The following is a 14,904-nucleotide window of genomic DNA, read 5'->3' as shown; positions in this document are numbered from 1 at the left end:
TCTGAGTTCAATCCCCAGTGCCACAAAAAAGAACTGAAAATGGCACTACCCAAACCGGTGACTTTTGACCACTTAGATATTGGTTTCTTGTTTAACAAATCTTGCCCTACAGGAAGAAGATAATTTTCTGGAATCTCTGAGGAATCTCCAGTATCTGTTTGTCCTCAGAGTCTTCTACACACAGGGCCTACCTAGACACCTTCTGTTATTAATAAGACAACATTAATAAAATGATTAGCTTACTTTTCAACCATATATATATATATATATATTTTTTTTTTGGTGAAACCCAGGAACTTTTCTACCTCCGGGCTATACTCCCAGACCTATTTTATACTTTATTTGGTCTCACTAAGTTGCTGAGAGCCTCACTAAGTAGCTAAGGGTGGCTTTGAACCTGTGTGATCCTCCTGTCTCAGCCTCCCAAGCACGAGGATTACAAGCGTGCGCCACCACGCCCGGCTAACCTTATATTTTTAAAGATGAAAAGTCTGTGACATCAAGCCGGGCGTGGTGGCGCACGCTTGTCATCCCCGCGCTTGGGAGGCGGAGACAGGAGGATCGCGCAGGTTCGAAGCCAGCCGCGCTGGCGTAAAAGACCCTGTTTCAAAAATATAAAAATAGGGCTGGGAGTGTAGCCCGGAGGTAGAAGGGCTTCCAGGAACCCCAGTACCACACACACACACACACACAAAAAGAAAAGTCTGTGACATCAAAAACAGCTGTCATTTGCCCAAAAGAACCTCCCCTTGAAGGGGGAGGGGAGTCGTGGTCTGATCTTGCAAACAGACTTGCAGCCAGGTGAGAGTTCAGACCAGTCCTTGATGGTGGGTGTGAGTGTTATGAGTCTTATTGACACAGTGGCAAGAATGACGGGTCACACTTAATGCCTTTGGCCAGTACTCGGTTTATATTACAATGCTCGTAACAGCCCCATCCTTCTCTAACTAAGCCACTGGCCAGATAGCCTTTGGTTACCGGAGGCATATGGGTCTCCGCGGGTAGCCTAGGTTCAGGATTGCGGTCACAGCCGTCGTCGATGGTCGAGGTCAGATGCTCGAGGTCGGGAAGTCAAATGGGGATGAGCCCAACTGGCATTTGGAGGAATCATCCAGCAGCTACCAGGGGCGCCCCTGGCCGGGCTAACTTTCAGCCTCTTAGAGACAGTTGGGACAGAGCCGCCGATCTAGCCATTTGCTAGGTCTTATAAACCCTAAATTGATGTCACTGATTACGTAGACTCGTTGCTTGGCCGCCATCTTGCTTTCCCAGCTGTTTCATCTTACGGACACGTGTCCGGGATGTGTGTCCGTGACTCCGTCCTTATCTCGTCTCCCAGTTGTCCCATCCTGCGGATGTGTGCCCAGGGTGCGTGTCTGTTAATTTGTCTTGGGCATGTCAGTTCCATCCTTCTTCCGCCCCATTTTCTTTGCCCATCTGGCCGGTCCACCTGTCCCTACACTGTGCCTATATCCTGACATATATTTCACAGACTCACTGACATTTTCGACGTATATTTTGTATGCTCAGAACAGTGAGGCAGAGCTTCCAGCCATCGTGGACGGGGCTGGGGGGGGGGGGGTCAGGCTAAGTATTTGCATTTCACGCTCAAATTGCAGCCTCTGGGGTTGGCTGGGGCCCCTCTTCTCATCCTCGGTAAGCTAGGGGAAGCTGGGTGTGCCCTCCCGCTGCCGGAGCCACAGCAGGTGATGAATGGGCAGCAGAGCCGAGGGCGGGCTCCCGCTGCATCCTGCACCATGCGTGCATGCGCGCGCCGTGTAGGAAGAGCAGGGGCTCTTAGCGGTCCCCAGCAGCATGCGCCTCCCGCGGTGCGTCTCTTACAGTGCTCGGTGACCTGTGGAAAGGGCTACAAGCAAAGGCTGGTCTCCTGCAGCGAGATCTACACCGGGAAGGAGAACTACAAGTACAGCTACCAGAGCGCCCTCAACTGCCCCGGCGCGCGGCCGCCCAGCGTCCACCCCTGCTACCTGGGCGACTGTCCTGTCTCGGCCTCCTGGAGGGTTGGCAACTGGGGGAGCGTAAGTCCACGAGGGACCCCGAAGGCTGGCCCCCCGCCTCGTCCTGAGCCCGCCCGGCCACTGGGTTCTCCCCAGTGCCTTTGCTTTACTGAGAAGCAGGAGTTAGTTAGAGCCTTGAACTGCTGATGGAGACGGGGCCTTCTCCTGCCTGGCAGGACAGCCTGGCGCTTAGAAGCCAGACAGGCCCGAACTGAACCCAGGGTCAGCTCACCCCCAGGCTAACCTCAATTTGCTTATCTCTAAAATGGGTGGTTGGAGGGTGTGATGGAGCATGCTTGTCATCCCCGCGCTAGGGAGGCTGAGACAGGAGGATGGCGCAGGTTCGAAACCAGCCTCAGCTGGCTTAAGAGACCCTGTTTCCAAATAAAATATAAAATAGGTCTGGAAATGTAGCCCAGAGGTAGAATGCCTCTGGGTTCCATCCCCAGTGCCACCAAAAAAAAAAAAAAAAAAAAAAAGAATAAAAAATAGGACTAGGGGCCAGGCTTGGTGGCGCACGCTGTAACTCCCACGCTTGGGAGGTGGAGACAGGAGGATCGCGCAGGTTCGAAGCCAGCTGGCTTAAGAGACCCTGTTTCAAAAAAATATAAAATAGGTCTGGGAGTGTAGCCCGGAGGTAGAAGGGCTCCAGGAACCCCAGTACCACAAAAAAAAAAAAAAAACAGGACTAGGGGATGTAGCCCGAAGGTAGAATGCCACTGGATTCCATTCCCAGCACCACACACACACACACACACACACACACACACACACACACACAAAAAAAAGATTGTGTGTATGCCAGGCATGGTGGTGCACGCCTGTGATCCCAGTAATTGGGAGGCTGAGGCAGGAAGATCACAGGTTCGAAGCCAGTCTCAGCAAGTAGTGAGACTCTCATCAACCTAGCAAGACCCTGTTTCAAAATAAAGATAAACTAGCCGGGAGTGGTGGCACATGTTTGTAATCCCAGAATTTGGGAGGCTGAGACAGGAGGATTGCGGTTTGCAGCCGGCCTCAGCTACTTAGTGAGGTCCTTTGCAAACCAGCCTGTTTCAAAATAAAGAATAGAGCCGGGCGTGGTGGAGCACGCTTTTAATCCCAGCATTTGGGAGGCTGAGACCGGAGGATCGCGGTTGGCGGACAGCCTCAGCTACTTAGTGAGGCCCTTTGCAACTCAGTGAGACCTGGTTTCAAAATAAAGAATAAAAAATAGGGCAGGGGGTGTAGCTTAGAGGTTGAATGCCCCTGGATTCCATCCCCAGACCTGCAAAAATAAAAAAAGAAAAGAATAGGCAGGGGGTGTCGCTCAGAGGTCGAATGCCCCTAGGTTCCATCCCCAGTAACACAAAATAAATAAATAAATAAATAAATAAATAAATAAATAAATAAATAAATAAATAAATAATAGGCCTAGGGGTGTAGCTCAAAGGCAGAATGTCCCTGGGCTCAATTCCCAATACCACATGCCAAAGAAATTGTATGCGTATATAATTATGCATAATTTTCTCCATAGGGGTAAAGTGTTTTATGCATGCATATTTACATTTACACGTGCTATCTACGTGCAATGCACAAAACGTAAATGCCTACCTATAAAGCTCGCTAAATGAGCGCCGTTTGTGGTCTGCGCGGCGGCGTCTGAATCCTATGCTCTCCGTGACAGGGGCTCTGAGCTCCGCTCCCCAGAGCCGGGGGCACTGACCCTGACTTCCCTTGCAGTGCTCCGTGTCCTGTGGCGAGGGGCTCATGCAGAGGTCTGTGCAGTGTCTCACCAACGAGGACCAGCCCAGCACCTTGTGTCCCACCGGCCTGAAGCCGGAGGAACAAAAGACCTGCCGTAACGTTCACAACTGTAAGTTGCCCGACCGACTCGTGTTGTCCAGCATTAAGAACCAGGGCTCTTTCTTTGTGTCTTTGTCTGCCCATTTTATTTTATTTTATTTTTGTGTGTGGGGGGTTTGGGGGGGGTCTGGGGATGGAACCCAGGGGAATTCAACCTCGGAGCTACACCCCTAGCCCTATTTTTTAATTCTTTATTTTGAAACATAATCTCACTGAGTTGCAGAGGGCCTAAGCAGCTGAGGCTGTCGGTGAATGCAGATCCTCCTGTCTCAGCCTCCCAAGGGCTGGGATTACAAGCATTGCCACCACGTCCAGCTAATCTGCTCTTTTTAGAGAATGCAGCCTCATAGCTGGGCATGGTGTTGCACACCGCTAATCTCAGTCTTTGGGAGGCTGAGACAGGAGGATCATGGTTTGCAGACAGCCTCAGCTACTTCGTGAGGCCCTTTGCAACTCAGTGAGACTCTGTTTCAAAAAAAAAAAAAAAAAAGAATAAAATATAGGGCTGAGGGTGTTGCTCAGAGGTAGAATGCCCCTGGGTTCCATCCCTAGTATAGCCAAAAAAAAAAAAAAAAAAAGGACTCTCCCCCACCTTAAAACGTCTCGGTGTGGCGGCCAGCATCGTCTCTTGTGTCTGTGGCGATTGCACGTCTCGGAGCATCTCACCCCATTTCTGCCATCTGTGCTTGCTAGGTGAGTTTCCCCAAAACTGCAAGGAGGTAAAGGCCCTCAGTGGCGCCGGCGAGGACGGGGAATATTTCCTGACCGTCAAAGGGAAGCTTCTGAAGGTGAATGTGGGGAGCGGGCGTCCTTTGGGGTCTGCTGTAGAGGGTGCGATTGCAGCCTCCCGCAGGTGCCTCGAGCATCCTCCATCCGCTGACCTCTGGGTACCCTTCAGGTGTTCTGTGCTGGGATGCATTCCGACCATCCCAGGGAGTACGTGACGCTGGTTCATGGTGACTCTGAGAACTTCTCCGAGGTTTACGGGCACAGGTAGGAGAGCTCGGGGAGCCCAGGGGGGCAGCCGGGGCGTGGAGGCGCCCGCCCGCAGTACCAGTACTTGGTTGGGAGGCACAGGTTCACAGCCAGCCTCAGCAACTGAGTCAGTCTGTCAGCAACTGAGCGAGACCCTGTTTCCGAATAAGAAAATTAATTAATTAATTAATTAATTTAAAAGCCAGGCGTGGTGGCTCACGCTTGTAATCCCAGCATTCGGGAGCCCGAGACCGGAGGATCACGGTTCGCGGCCAGCCTCAGCTACTTAGTGAGGCCCTCTGCAACTCAGTGAGACCCTGTTTCAAAGTAAAGAATAAAAAATAGGGCAGGAGGTATAGCTCGGAGATCCAATGCCCCTGGGTTCCATCCCTAGACCCACACACACAAAAAAAATTAACCTAAAAAATAAGGCTGACCCCAGCCAGGCGTGGTGGCGCATGCTTGTAATCAGAGCATTTGGGACGCTGAGATAGGAGGACTGCAGTTCGAGACCAGCCTCAACTACTACTTAGTGAGGCCCTTTGCAACTCAGTGAGACCTGTTTCAAAATAAAGAATAAAAAATAGGGCTGGGAGTGTAGCTAGGAGGTAGAATGTCCCCAGGTTCCATCCCTAGTACCGCAAAATATAAAAACAATAAGAAGGGCTGGAGGTGTAGCTCAAAGGTAGAATGCCTCTGGGTTCCATCCCCAGTCCCGCAAAAATAAATAAATAAATTAATTAATTAATTAATTAAAATAAAATAAAATAGGCTGGGGATATAGCCCGGAAGAAGGCCCTAGGTTCCATCCCCAGGGCTGGGGGAGGGGGAGAAAGAAGAGCCCGGTTGCTAGGAGGTTTCCCAGGGAACCCTCCCATCCTCACTGACTGACCCTTCTCTCCCTGACCTTAGGTTGCACAACCCGACAGAATGTCCCTACAACGGGAGCCGCCGGGATGACTGCCCGTGCCGGGAGGACTACACAGCCGCAGGACTTTCCAGCTTCCAGAAGATCAGGATAGACCTGTCCACCATGCATATCATTAGTGAGTCCCCGGAGGGTCGGGAGCCGGGGCGCGCCCCCGTGCCTCCATCAGCGGGCACGCGCGTCCCCCACGTGGGCAGGGGACGAGGCCAGAGGAGGAAGGCACATGGCTGAGCTCCGGGGAGCAGGGCTTTGTCCTCTGTGTCCCCGGTGCCTGGACAGCACGTGGTACAGGGAGGGCGTGCCGCAGATGGAGGAGGAAGGAGGGAGAGAGAGGAAGGGAGGGAGATGGTGCTGGGAGTTCATTAAAGCAGTACCCTGGCCGTGTGGGGACTCAGAACAGCACCCCCAAAAAAATATAACACGGGGATCAAGACCTCAGGGTCAAAAAGGCGTTAGCCAGGCACGGGGTGGAGGCAGAATTTTCCAGAGCAGTCGCAGCAGCATTGCATACAGAACCCCAAAGCCCAGGGGATCTTGTGGTGGTGCTCCCCACCACCACCACCCCCAGCTGCCACCGGGCCCAGGCGCCAAGGAATCCTAGCTGGCTGTCAATTTACAGAAGTAAAATGGAGTGCAGAATTACCTTTTCTAAGAAGACCGAGTGTGGATCGGTTTCCTACTCCGGCCCTCGCTGTGTTTCTGTAAGGGACATTAATCACAGGCGCTGTTCAAGACAGCTAAAATATCTCAACGTATTACCTTGCATAGAGGAGAAAGAGAAAGCATGAATAATTAATTTTCCCTCGTTCGCATGAAACCCATAATATAGGCACTGCTTGCCTCTCCGGGTCGATGAAACTTGATTTGTACCAAGAGGTTTTTAATTGCCTTCAGCTAGACTGACTAGAGTAAAAGGCAGAAGGTCTGCAGTTTCTTAGAAAAACAGCCTAGCGAAAACCTTTTAACTAAAGGGGGGCAGGGTCCCCCCCCCTTTGATTGCAGAATGGGGATCCCACCCGCCAAAGTATGGTTCACTTCAGAAAGAATAAGGCCTTTGCCCATTCCTCAAAAACAAGGCAGAGCCAGGTATGGTGGCACACACCTATAATCCCCGTAATTGGGAGGCTGAAACAGGAAGATCACAGGTTCAAGGCTAGCCTCAGCAAACTTAGCGTAACCTTGCTTTAAAAAAAAAAAAAATAGCCAGGCATGGTGGCGCACGCTTGTCATCCCAGCATTGGGGAGTCTGAGACTGGAGGATCGCGGTTCGTGAACAGCCTCGGCTACTTAGTGAGGTCCTCCGCAACTTAGTGAGATTCTGCTTCAAAATAAAGAATAAATGCCGGGCGTGGTGGCGCACGCTTGTCATCCCCGCGCTTGGGAGGCAGAGACAGGAGGATCGCGCAGGTTCACGCTGGCTTAGGAGACCCTGTTTCCAAATAAAAATGTAAAAATAGGTCTGGGAGTGTCGCCTGGAGGTAGAAGGGCTTCCAGGAACTCGAGAATCAAAAAAAAAAAAAAAGAAAAAAAGAATAAAAAATAAGACTGGGGTACAGTAGCTTGGAGGTAGAATGCCCCTGGGTTCCATCCCCAGTTCTACTAAAATAAAATAAAATAAAATGGTTGTACTTGGGGATAGAATGCCCCTGGTTTTAGTTCCTAGTACCATAAAAAACCCCAAAAGATTAAAATCCCCCATTTGGGCCGCTTGTCAACCCCAGTATTCTTCTCTATTGAATGACTCCTGCATATCTCCAGCTCTGGGTGAGCATCTGGAGTTGTCAGAGGGTTAAAAACCCCAGCTCTGGGTCAGCATTGTTTTTATTGGCTAAAAAAAAAAAAAAAAAAAAAACACTAAAAACGACAAGCTAGCCCCAAACTTGAGAAACTGCCATTAATAATTTCAAGATGTGGGTCCGCATGCTCCGCTTTGGGCGGTCGTAGCGCCTGGGCCACCGGAGGACAGAGGCCGCCTCGGGGAATCGTTCCGAGGAGGTTGGAAACCCTCCTGGGTCCCTAAGCCTGGGGCGCAAGGAGGCAGGAGGCCCGCAGTCACGCGATGACACATGTGCCCCCGGGGTCCGCGAATTTAACTAAGTGGGAACCGATTTCACTGTCACGTTAAGCCCTCCTGGGCTCACAGGCCGAGCGAGGAAGGACCAGGGGGGCGGCTCTCAGGACCGCGGGCCGGAGGGGGCAGCCTGCATGTCTATTCTTTCGTTTGTGACACGCTGAGTTTCTACCCCATCCCTCCTGTGTCTATTATCCTTCTTCCTGTCTCTTTCCTCCTGAATATCCCGTCCCTTCCCTGCTCCTCCTCCCCTTAACAAGCTGGTGGATATTTAGTCACTAGCCTTCTGCTTAAGAACTCGATAAGTATAGTCCAACTATTCTGAAACTCGAATATTTCTACCCCACAGCCACAGACTTGCAGTTCGCAAATTCAAGAGAAGGCCACCCGGTCCCCTTTGCCACTGCCGGAGACTGCTACAGCGCTGCCAAGTGTCCCCAGGTACGTGCTCAGAGACAGGTGTCCCGGGTCTGTCCTCAGAGCCATGGCCCCCAGAGGTGTCCTCAGAGCTTCTCCTGTTCTGCACGCAGCGAGAAGTGTCCTGTAGGATGGTAAAAATCTTAGAAACAGATTAGACGTTGGGTAACAAGGGCCTGACTCTGGCTGGGCGTGGTGGCAGGTGCCTACAATCTCATTATGTGTGAGTCTGAGGCAGGAGGATTGCAGGTTTAAGGCCAGCCTCAGCCATTTGGTGAGGCCCTCAGCAATGTAACAAGACTCTGTTGCAAAATAAAAACTAAAATAGAGGTAGGGGTATATATTCCTCAGAGGTACAATGTCCCTAGGTTCAATCCTTGTGTGTGTGTGTGTGTGTGTGTGTGTGTGTGTGTGTGTGTAAATTAAAGCCAAGCATGATGGCACATACCTATAATAATTCTAGTACTTGAGAGGCTGAGACAGGAGGATCACAGCTTAAAGGCCTCAGCAATTTAGCAAGACACAATTTCCAAAGAGCAAATTTAAAATATAATTGTTCTATAGATCAGAGGTAGAATGCCCAAGAGTTCAAACCCCAGTCTTGCCAGGTGGAACACTGCTTGTAGAAAACAGAGTCTCGCTAAGTTGCTGAGGTTGGCTGTGAACCTGAGATCCTCCTGTCTCGGCTTCCTAAGTACTGGGATTGCAGGTGTGTGCCACCACGTCCGTGTGTATGTTTGTGTGTGTACTGGGGATGGAACCCAGAGGCTTTCTACCTCCGGGCTACACTCCCAGACCTATTTTATATTTTATTTGGAAACAGGGTCTCTTAAGCCAGCTGAGGCTGGCTTCGAACCTGTGCCATCCTCCTGTCTCAGCCTCCCAAGCGCGGGGATGACAAGCGTGCGCCACCACGCCTGGCTTAAAACTTTGCAAGACTTAGATGAGCTCTTTTGACTCTTTTGCTGTTTCCCTCAAATAATCTCATCAAATCAGCACACCCTCCGGCTAGGGACGGTTCTTATCCCTAGAGACTCACAAACGCCCATCTCTGAGGGACGCGTGGCCCGTGGAGGAGAAAGACAGGTGAACAAATACCCATGATGTGATAGTATATTCTAGAAATCCTCGAGGACTGAGGCTGGGGCCTCTGTTGGTGCCTTCGACCCAATCCCAATCAATAAAGTTTGCAGGTGTTCAGGCCAGAAGGCAAATTTACCATCACCCCTTCAGCGGGTCCCGCCCGGCCGGCCTCCGCAGAGCTGTGGCCTGCTGCACACGCTCTAACAATCTGCCCACGCTGGTTTTGCAAAGCCGGCCAAATGGCCTTTGCGAGAAGCTCCTTACACACTTGGGAGACAGAAGGGGCATCATAAACGGGCAGGTTCAGGCCGGCTGTGGGGACGCACATTTGTAATCCCAGCACTTGGGAGGCTGAGACAGGAGGATCACAGGTTCAAGACCAGCCTCGGCTACTTAGTGAGGCCCTCCGTAACTTAGTGAGACCCTGTTTCAAAATAAAGGAATTTAAAATCAGGCTGGGGGTATAGCTTGGAGGTAGAATGCCCCTGGGTTCAATTCCCAATACTACAAAAATAAATAAATAAATAAATAAATAATAAAAAGGGAGCCAGGTGTGGTGGCGCACATTTGGAATCCCAGTACTTGGGAGGCTGAGACAGGAGGATCGCAGGTTCATGACCAGCCTCAGCTACTTAGTGAGGCCCTCCAGAATTTAGTGAGACCCTATTTTATTTTTTTGTGGTACTGGGGGTGGAACCCAGGGGCTTTTCTACTTCTGGGCTATACTCCCAGACCTATTTTATACTTTATTTGGAAACAGGGTCTCACTAAGTTGCTGAGAGCCTCACTCAGTAGCTGAGGCTGGCTTCGAACCTGTGCGATCCTCCTGTCTCAGCCTCCCAAGCGCTGGGATTACAAGTGTGCGCCACCACGCCCGGCTGTGAGACCCTGTTTTAAAATAAAGAACAAAAAATAGAACTGGGGGTGTAGCTTGGAAGTAGAGTGCCCCCTGAGTTCAAACCCCAGTACTGCAAAAAATAAACTAATTAAATAAATAGATAAACAAATAAATGGGAAAATTCTGCTCAGGAGAACTTGGCCCCAGTTTTTCCTGGGGTCCTCAGGAGGCCTTCACAAAGCTGGGGTCACACTCTCTCTCGGGGGAATGTCCCGCTTCGCCCGGGACATTCTGAAGACCAGGCTTTGGGGTGATGTGTTCAGAATCCCAGGCCCTTTCTCCCTAGCATGGATGGATTTACCCCCCATCCCCCAAGACCGGGCTGAAGACAAACACATCTGAGTTTTCTTTCAGGGGGAGTGTTTTCTCAGCCCCGAGCTTTAAAAGAGCCATTGCTAAACAGTGTTGAGAGGAGAAAAGGAAACTCTCCAGGGAGAAAAAAAAATAAACAAAAGAGCCTAATGGCAGAGGGGCCTTTCCTCCATTACCAAGGAATGAAAAGCCTTTGAAGTCCCGTTTCTTGGGAGCTGTGGAGGGCTTCACAGGCACGCTCGCTTTGGACTGCCCCCGATGCCTGGTCGATGGGTCCGTCCAGCCTCTCTCCGAGGTCTCAGGACTTTCTAGTTTCTCTGCACAGCCTTGGGGGCCAGGAGCAAATAAAAGGTCATTTGCATTTGTTTGTTTGGATAATCACAAGACAATTGCACCCAGGGATTGACTTGCTAAATTCCCAACAGAGAAAGAAGCAGGTTGCTAAATGGGAACCCCAAAGCCACCCCAGGGGCCCGATTTGCACTTTCTCTCCCCAACCTGTTCCTCAAAACCAGTTCCTAAAGGTTTCAATTCCTTAGACCTTTACTGGGCACCTACTATATGGGGGGGGAACGATGTGTTTTTCAAGTCAGTTTCCGGGGGGAAAGGTTTGTGAGACGTGCCGTCTTCCATAGCTTGCCATTTGAGCTACTGAGTCCCTGGGAGTCAGGGCGGGGTCCCTGAAGGGATACAGGAGAGAGAGAGAGAGAGAGAGAGAGAGAGAGAGAGAGAGAGAGAGAGAGAGAGAGAGGGAGAGAGAGAGAGAGAGGGAGAGAGAGAGGAGAGAGAGAGAGAGAGGAGAGAGAGAGGAGAAAGGAGGAGGAGGAGGAGGAGGAGGAGGAGGAGGAGGAGGAGGAGGAGGGAGGAGAGAGAGGAGAGAGGAAAGGAGAGGAAAGGAGAGAGAGAGAAAAGAGAGAGAGAGGAGAGAGAGGAGAGAGAGAGGAGAGAGAGATGCTGACCTGATCATTGTGACTGTTGATGCCTGTTGATGCCATACCATCTGCTGAGTGTCCGCTGCCCTTAGGCACAGCTCAGCACCCCCGTGCCCCCTGCACGCCAGCCCCCAGCATCCTCGGCAGTGAAGACTAGTGATCAGAGTGGCTGGGGACCTGCGGGACCCACAGCCCGTGCACCGCAGGGCGAGGCTGACGTCTCCCCTTGTCGTCCGCTTGCAGGCACGGCCGGCCGCTGCAACATTTCCTTCTGGCCAAACAGAACACGATCCCTTCTCCTCCTCGGTCAAAGCACATCTTTTGCAAACCTCTAGAGCATGCACAACTCTTAATCACTTTACCTCTGCTAAATTAAAAACAGGTGGTAGGTAGTGGCTCCAGCTCTGAGGCCTTATTAGACCTTGGAGATAAGGCCGTTAGGGAGAAAGACGTCCCAGAACAGAGCTGAAAAGGACACTGGGTCTCGGCTCCTCTGTCTCCGCTCGGCTTTCTGGGTTCAAGTGATCACCCAGACTGCAATTCCCTGAGGCCCGTCCCCGAACCAGAAAAGGCGGGGGACGCTGAAGACAGTCCCCTATCGCGTCCGGGTTTGACAAGCACGGATGCGCTGAGACAAGGGAACCCTGATGAGCTCCGTCACTGTCAGGCTAGAAGCAGGTCAGCCACCTGTGATCTCCGTACCTGGGAGGCCGCGAAGGAGGATCCCAGGTTCGAAACCAGCCTCCACGACTTGGCCAGACCCTCGGCAACTTAGTGAGACCTGATTTCAAATAATAATAATAATTACGATAATAATAACAAGGGCTGGGGATGTAGTTTAGAGATAGAACATCCCATTTTCAATTTTCAATATAAAAGAGAGAGAGAGAAGGAAAGAAAGGAAGGAAAAGAAGAAGGAAAAGGGATGAGAAGATGAGAGAGGAATAGCCAGACCAGTGGCTGGACCTTCTTTTTATTTTTTTTAATTTGTATTTGTATTTTTATTTTTTACAGTACTGGGGATTGTATATCCAGGGGCTTTCTACCTCCGAACTCCACCCCCAGCCCTATTTTTTTTTATTCTTTATTTTGAAACTGATTGAGTTGCAAAGGGCCTCACTAATTAGCGGAGGGTGTCCGTGAACCTCGATCCTCCTGCCTCAGCTTCCCAAATGCTGGGATTAAAAATGTGAGCCATAGCCAGGCGCGGTGGCGCACGCTTGTCATCCCCGCACTTGGGAGGCGGAGACGGGAGGATCGCGCAGGTTCAAAGCCAGCCTCGCTGGCTTAAGAGACCCTGTTTCCAAATAAAAATATAAAATAGGTCTGGGAGTATAGCCCGGAGGTAGAAGGGTTCCAACCCCAGTACCACCAAAAAAAAAAAAAAAAAAAAAAAGAAGCGTGCGCCACCACGCCCAGCACCAAAGCCACTTTTAACATACCTCCTGCTCTGGGCAGGAGCTGAGTCCTCTGCCTTCTGCCTCTGTGTAGTCATCTGTGCACATGAGGGCTGGGAAAAGCCAGGCTGCTCGCTGCTCCAGGTGGCGTGAGGTAGGGGAGGAGTCTGGATAAGCCCGACCTCCCCCCAGGGCCTCTCTCCCTTCATTGCCTTAGACCTGGGGGGCTGGATGGTTCTCTGCCATGGCCCTGAGCTGAGACTTGGAGGCTATCATGCCTTAGAAACTTGGGGGCCCAGTGGAAGCTGTCGTACCCTCTCCCCTGCCACGAGTCGCCATAACTAAAAATGTCTCTGTACAGTGTCGCACCCCCCAGAGGCCAAGTCAGCCCAGGGTGGACAGCCACTGACCTCCGTCACCTCCCTGGGTAGGAATCCTCTTTGTCTCCATTTAATGTTTGTGGAATCATAATATCCAAAGGGGTTAGTACATTTTTGTGGCCGGGCAGGGAGAGAGAGACCCCCCCCCCTAATCTGCACTAAGGCCCGGAAGTACCCATCGAGCCCCTAGGATGTAATATTTATGAATTTATTGGCTGGTACTAGGGACTGAACTCGGGGGCATTTGTTTTGTTTATCTTTTTTGATGGAACCGGGGATGGAATCCAGGGGTATTGTGCCTCCAAGCTAAACCCCCAGCCCTGTTTTTTTAAGTCTTTTTTATATTTGGAACAGGGTCTCACTGAGTTGTGAAGGGCCTCACTAAGTAGCCGAGGCTGTCCACGAACCGAACCGGGATCCTCCTGTCTCAGCCTCCCGAATGCTGGGGTTACAAGCGGGGCTTTCATATTTATAATATTTATAATATTTTCATATTTATTAATAGTCTACCAAGGCCAGATGCGTTAACAGACATCCATAGTCTTTGCCACTACTTGAGAGGCTGACACAAGGAGATCTCAATTTCAAAACCAGCCTGGGCAACTTAGGGAGACTTTGCCTCAAAATATAATAATAAGAGTTTTACATCCCTGGGTTCAACCCTCAGCGCTTTACCGCACACCAAAGTCTATCAAGTGCCGCGTGTATGTTAGGAACCACAATTCATAGGAGCCGGGCGCGGTGGCGCACGCTTGTGATCCCCGCGCTTGGGAGGCTGAGACAGGAGGTTTGCACGGGTTCGAAGCCAGCCTCAGCTACTTAGTGAGGCTCTCGGCAACTTAGTGAGACCCTGTTTCCAAATAAAATATAAAATAAATCTGGGAGTATAGCCCGGAGGTAGAAAGCTCCTGGGTGCCACCCCCAGTACCACCAAAAAAAAAAAAAAAAAAAAAAAGGAACCTTAATTCATATACATAAAGCAATAGCGGTCCCCGGTCCCCTCAAATACTGTTATATTGTGGAAAGAAAACACTTGCAAAGCAATTATAAAAAGCTGGCCGGATGGCCACGGGTTTTGGTTCCTATTTGTTTGATTGCTTGCTTGTTTCCCTCTGCTACTGGGCATTGAACCCAGGATTTTTTTTTTCTCCCTCTGACCTATCGCCCCCTTTTTTTTCATAGTTTTATTTATTTATTTATTTACTTATTTATTTATTTAATTTATTCATTGGTGGTACTGGGGTTCCTGGAAGCCCTTCTACCTCCGGGCTACACTCCCAGACTTATTTTATACTTTTTAAAATTTGGAAACGGGGTCTCTTAAACCAGCGCGGCTGGCTTCGAAACTGCCTGTGCCTCCACACTCAACTTTCCATGGTATGGATAACCAAACAGAGTTTCTGAGAGGCTAAAAAAAAATTAAATAAATAAAATAAAATCAGGATTGCCGGGCGTGATAATGCACGCTTGTCATCCCAGCATTTGGGAGGCCGAGACAGGAGGATGGTGATTCCTGGACAGCCTCAGCTACTTAGTGATGCCCTCTGCAACTCAGTGAGACCCCGTTTCAAAATAAAGAATTAAAAAAATAGGGCCGAGGGTAGAGGTCGGAAGTAGAATGCCCCTGGGTTCCATTCCCCAGTATTGC

At 50.6% G+C, this 14,904-nt stretch overlaps 1 protein-coding gene across 1 annotated transcript in view; it reads left to right on the top strand.

Annotated features, from left to right (window-relative positions):
- Nucleotides 1-14,904, top strand: part of ADAMTS9 (ADAM metallopeptidase with thrombospondin type 1 motif 9) — a gene marked incomplete at both ends in the record, with an annotated part of 208,495 nt that overhangs the window by 146,165 nt on the left and 47,426 nt on the right. The window contains 6 exons of the mRNA XM_080715587.1: nucleotides 1,845-2,039; nucleotides 3,741-3,873; nucleotides 4,557-4,651; nucleotides 4,762-4,856; nucleotides 5,751-5,884; nucleotides 8,187-8,278. Of these exons, the coding sequence (XP_080571713.1) occupies nucleotides 1,845-2,039; nucleotides 3,741-3,873; nucleotides 4,557-4,651; nucleotides 4,762-4,856; nucleotides 5,751-5,884; nucleotides 8,187-8,278 (744 nt within the window). The remainder of the gene's footprint in view (nucleotides 1-1,844; nucleotides 2,040-3,740; nucleotides 3,874-4,556; nucleotides 4,652-4,761; nucleotides 4,857-5,750; nucleotides 5,885-8,186; nucleotides 8,279-14,904) is intronic.

Source organism: Muscardinus avellanarius, assembly GCF_963383645.1.
Source record: "Muscardinus avellanarius genome assembly, chromosome: 18".
Lineage (NCBI taxonomy): Eukaryota > Metazoa > Chordata > Mammalia > Rodentia > Gliridae > Muscardinus > Muscardinus avellanarius.
Note: the sequence above shows the minus strand (reverse complement) of the source record. Positions and strands in the feature narration are given on the sequence as shown.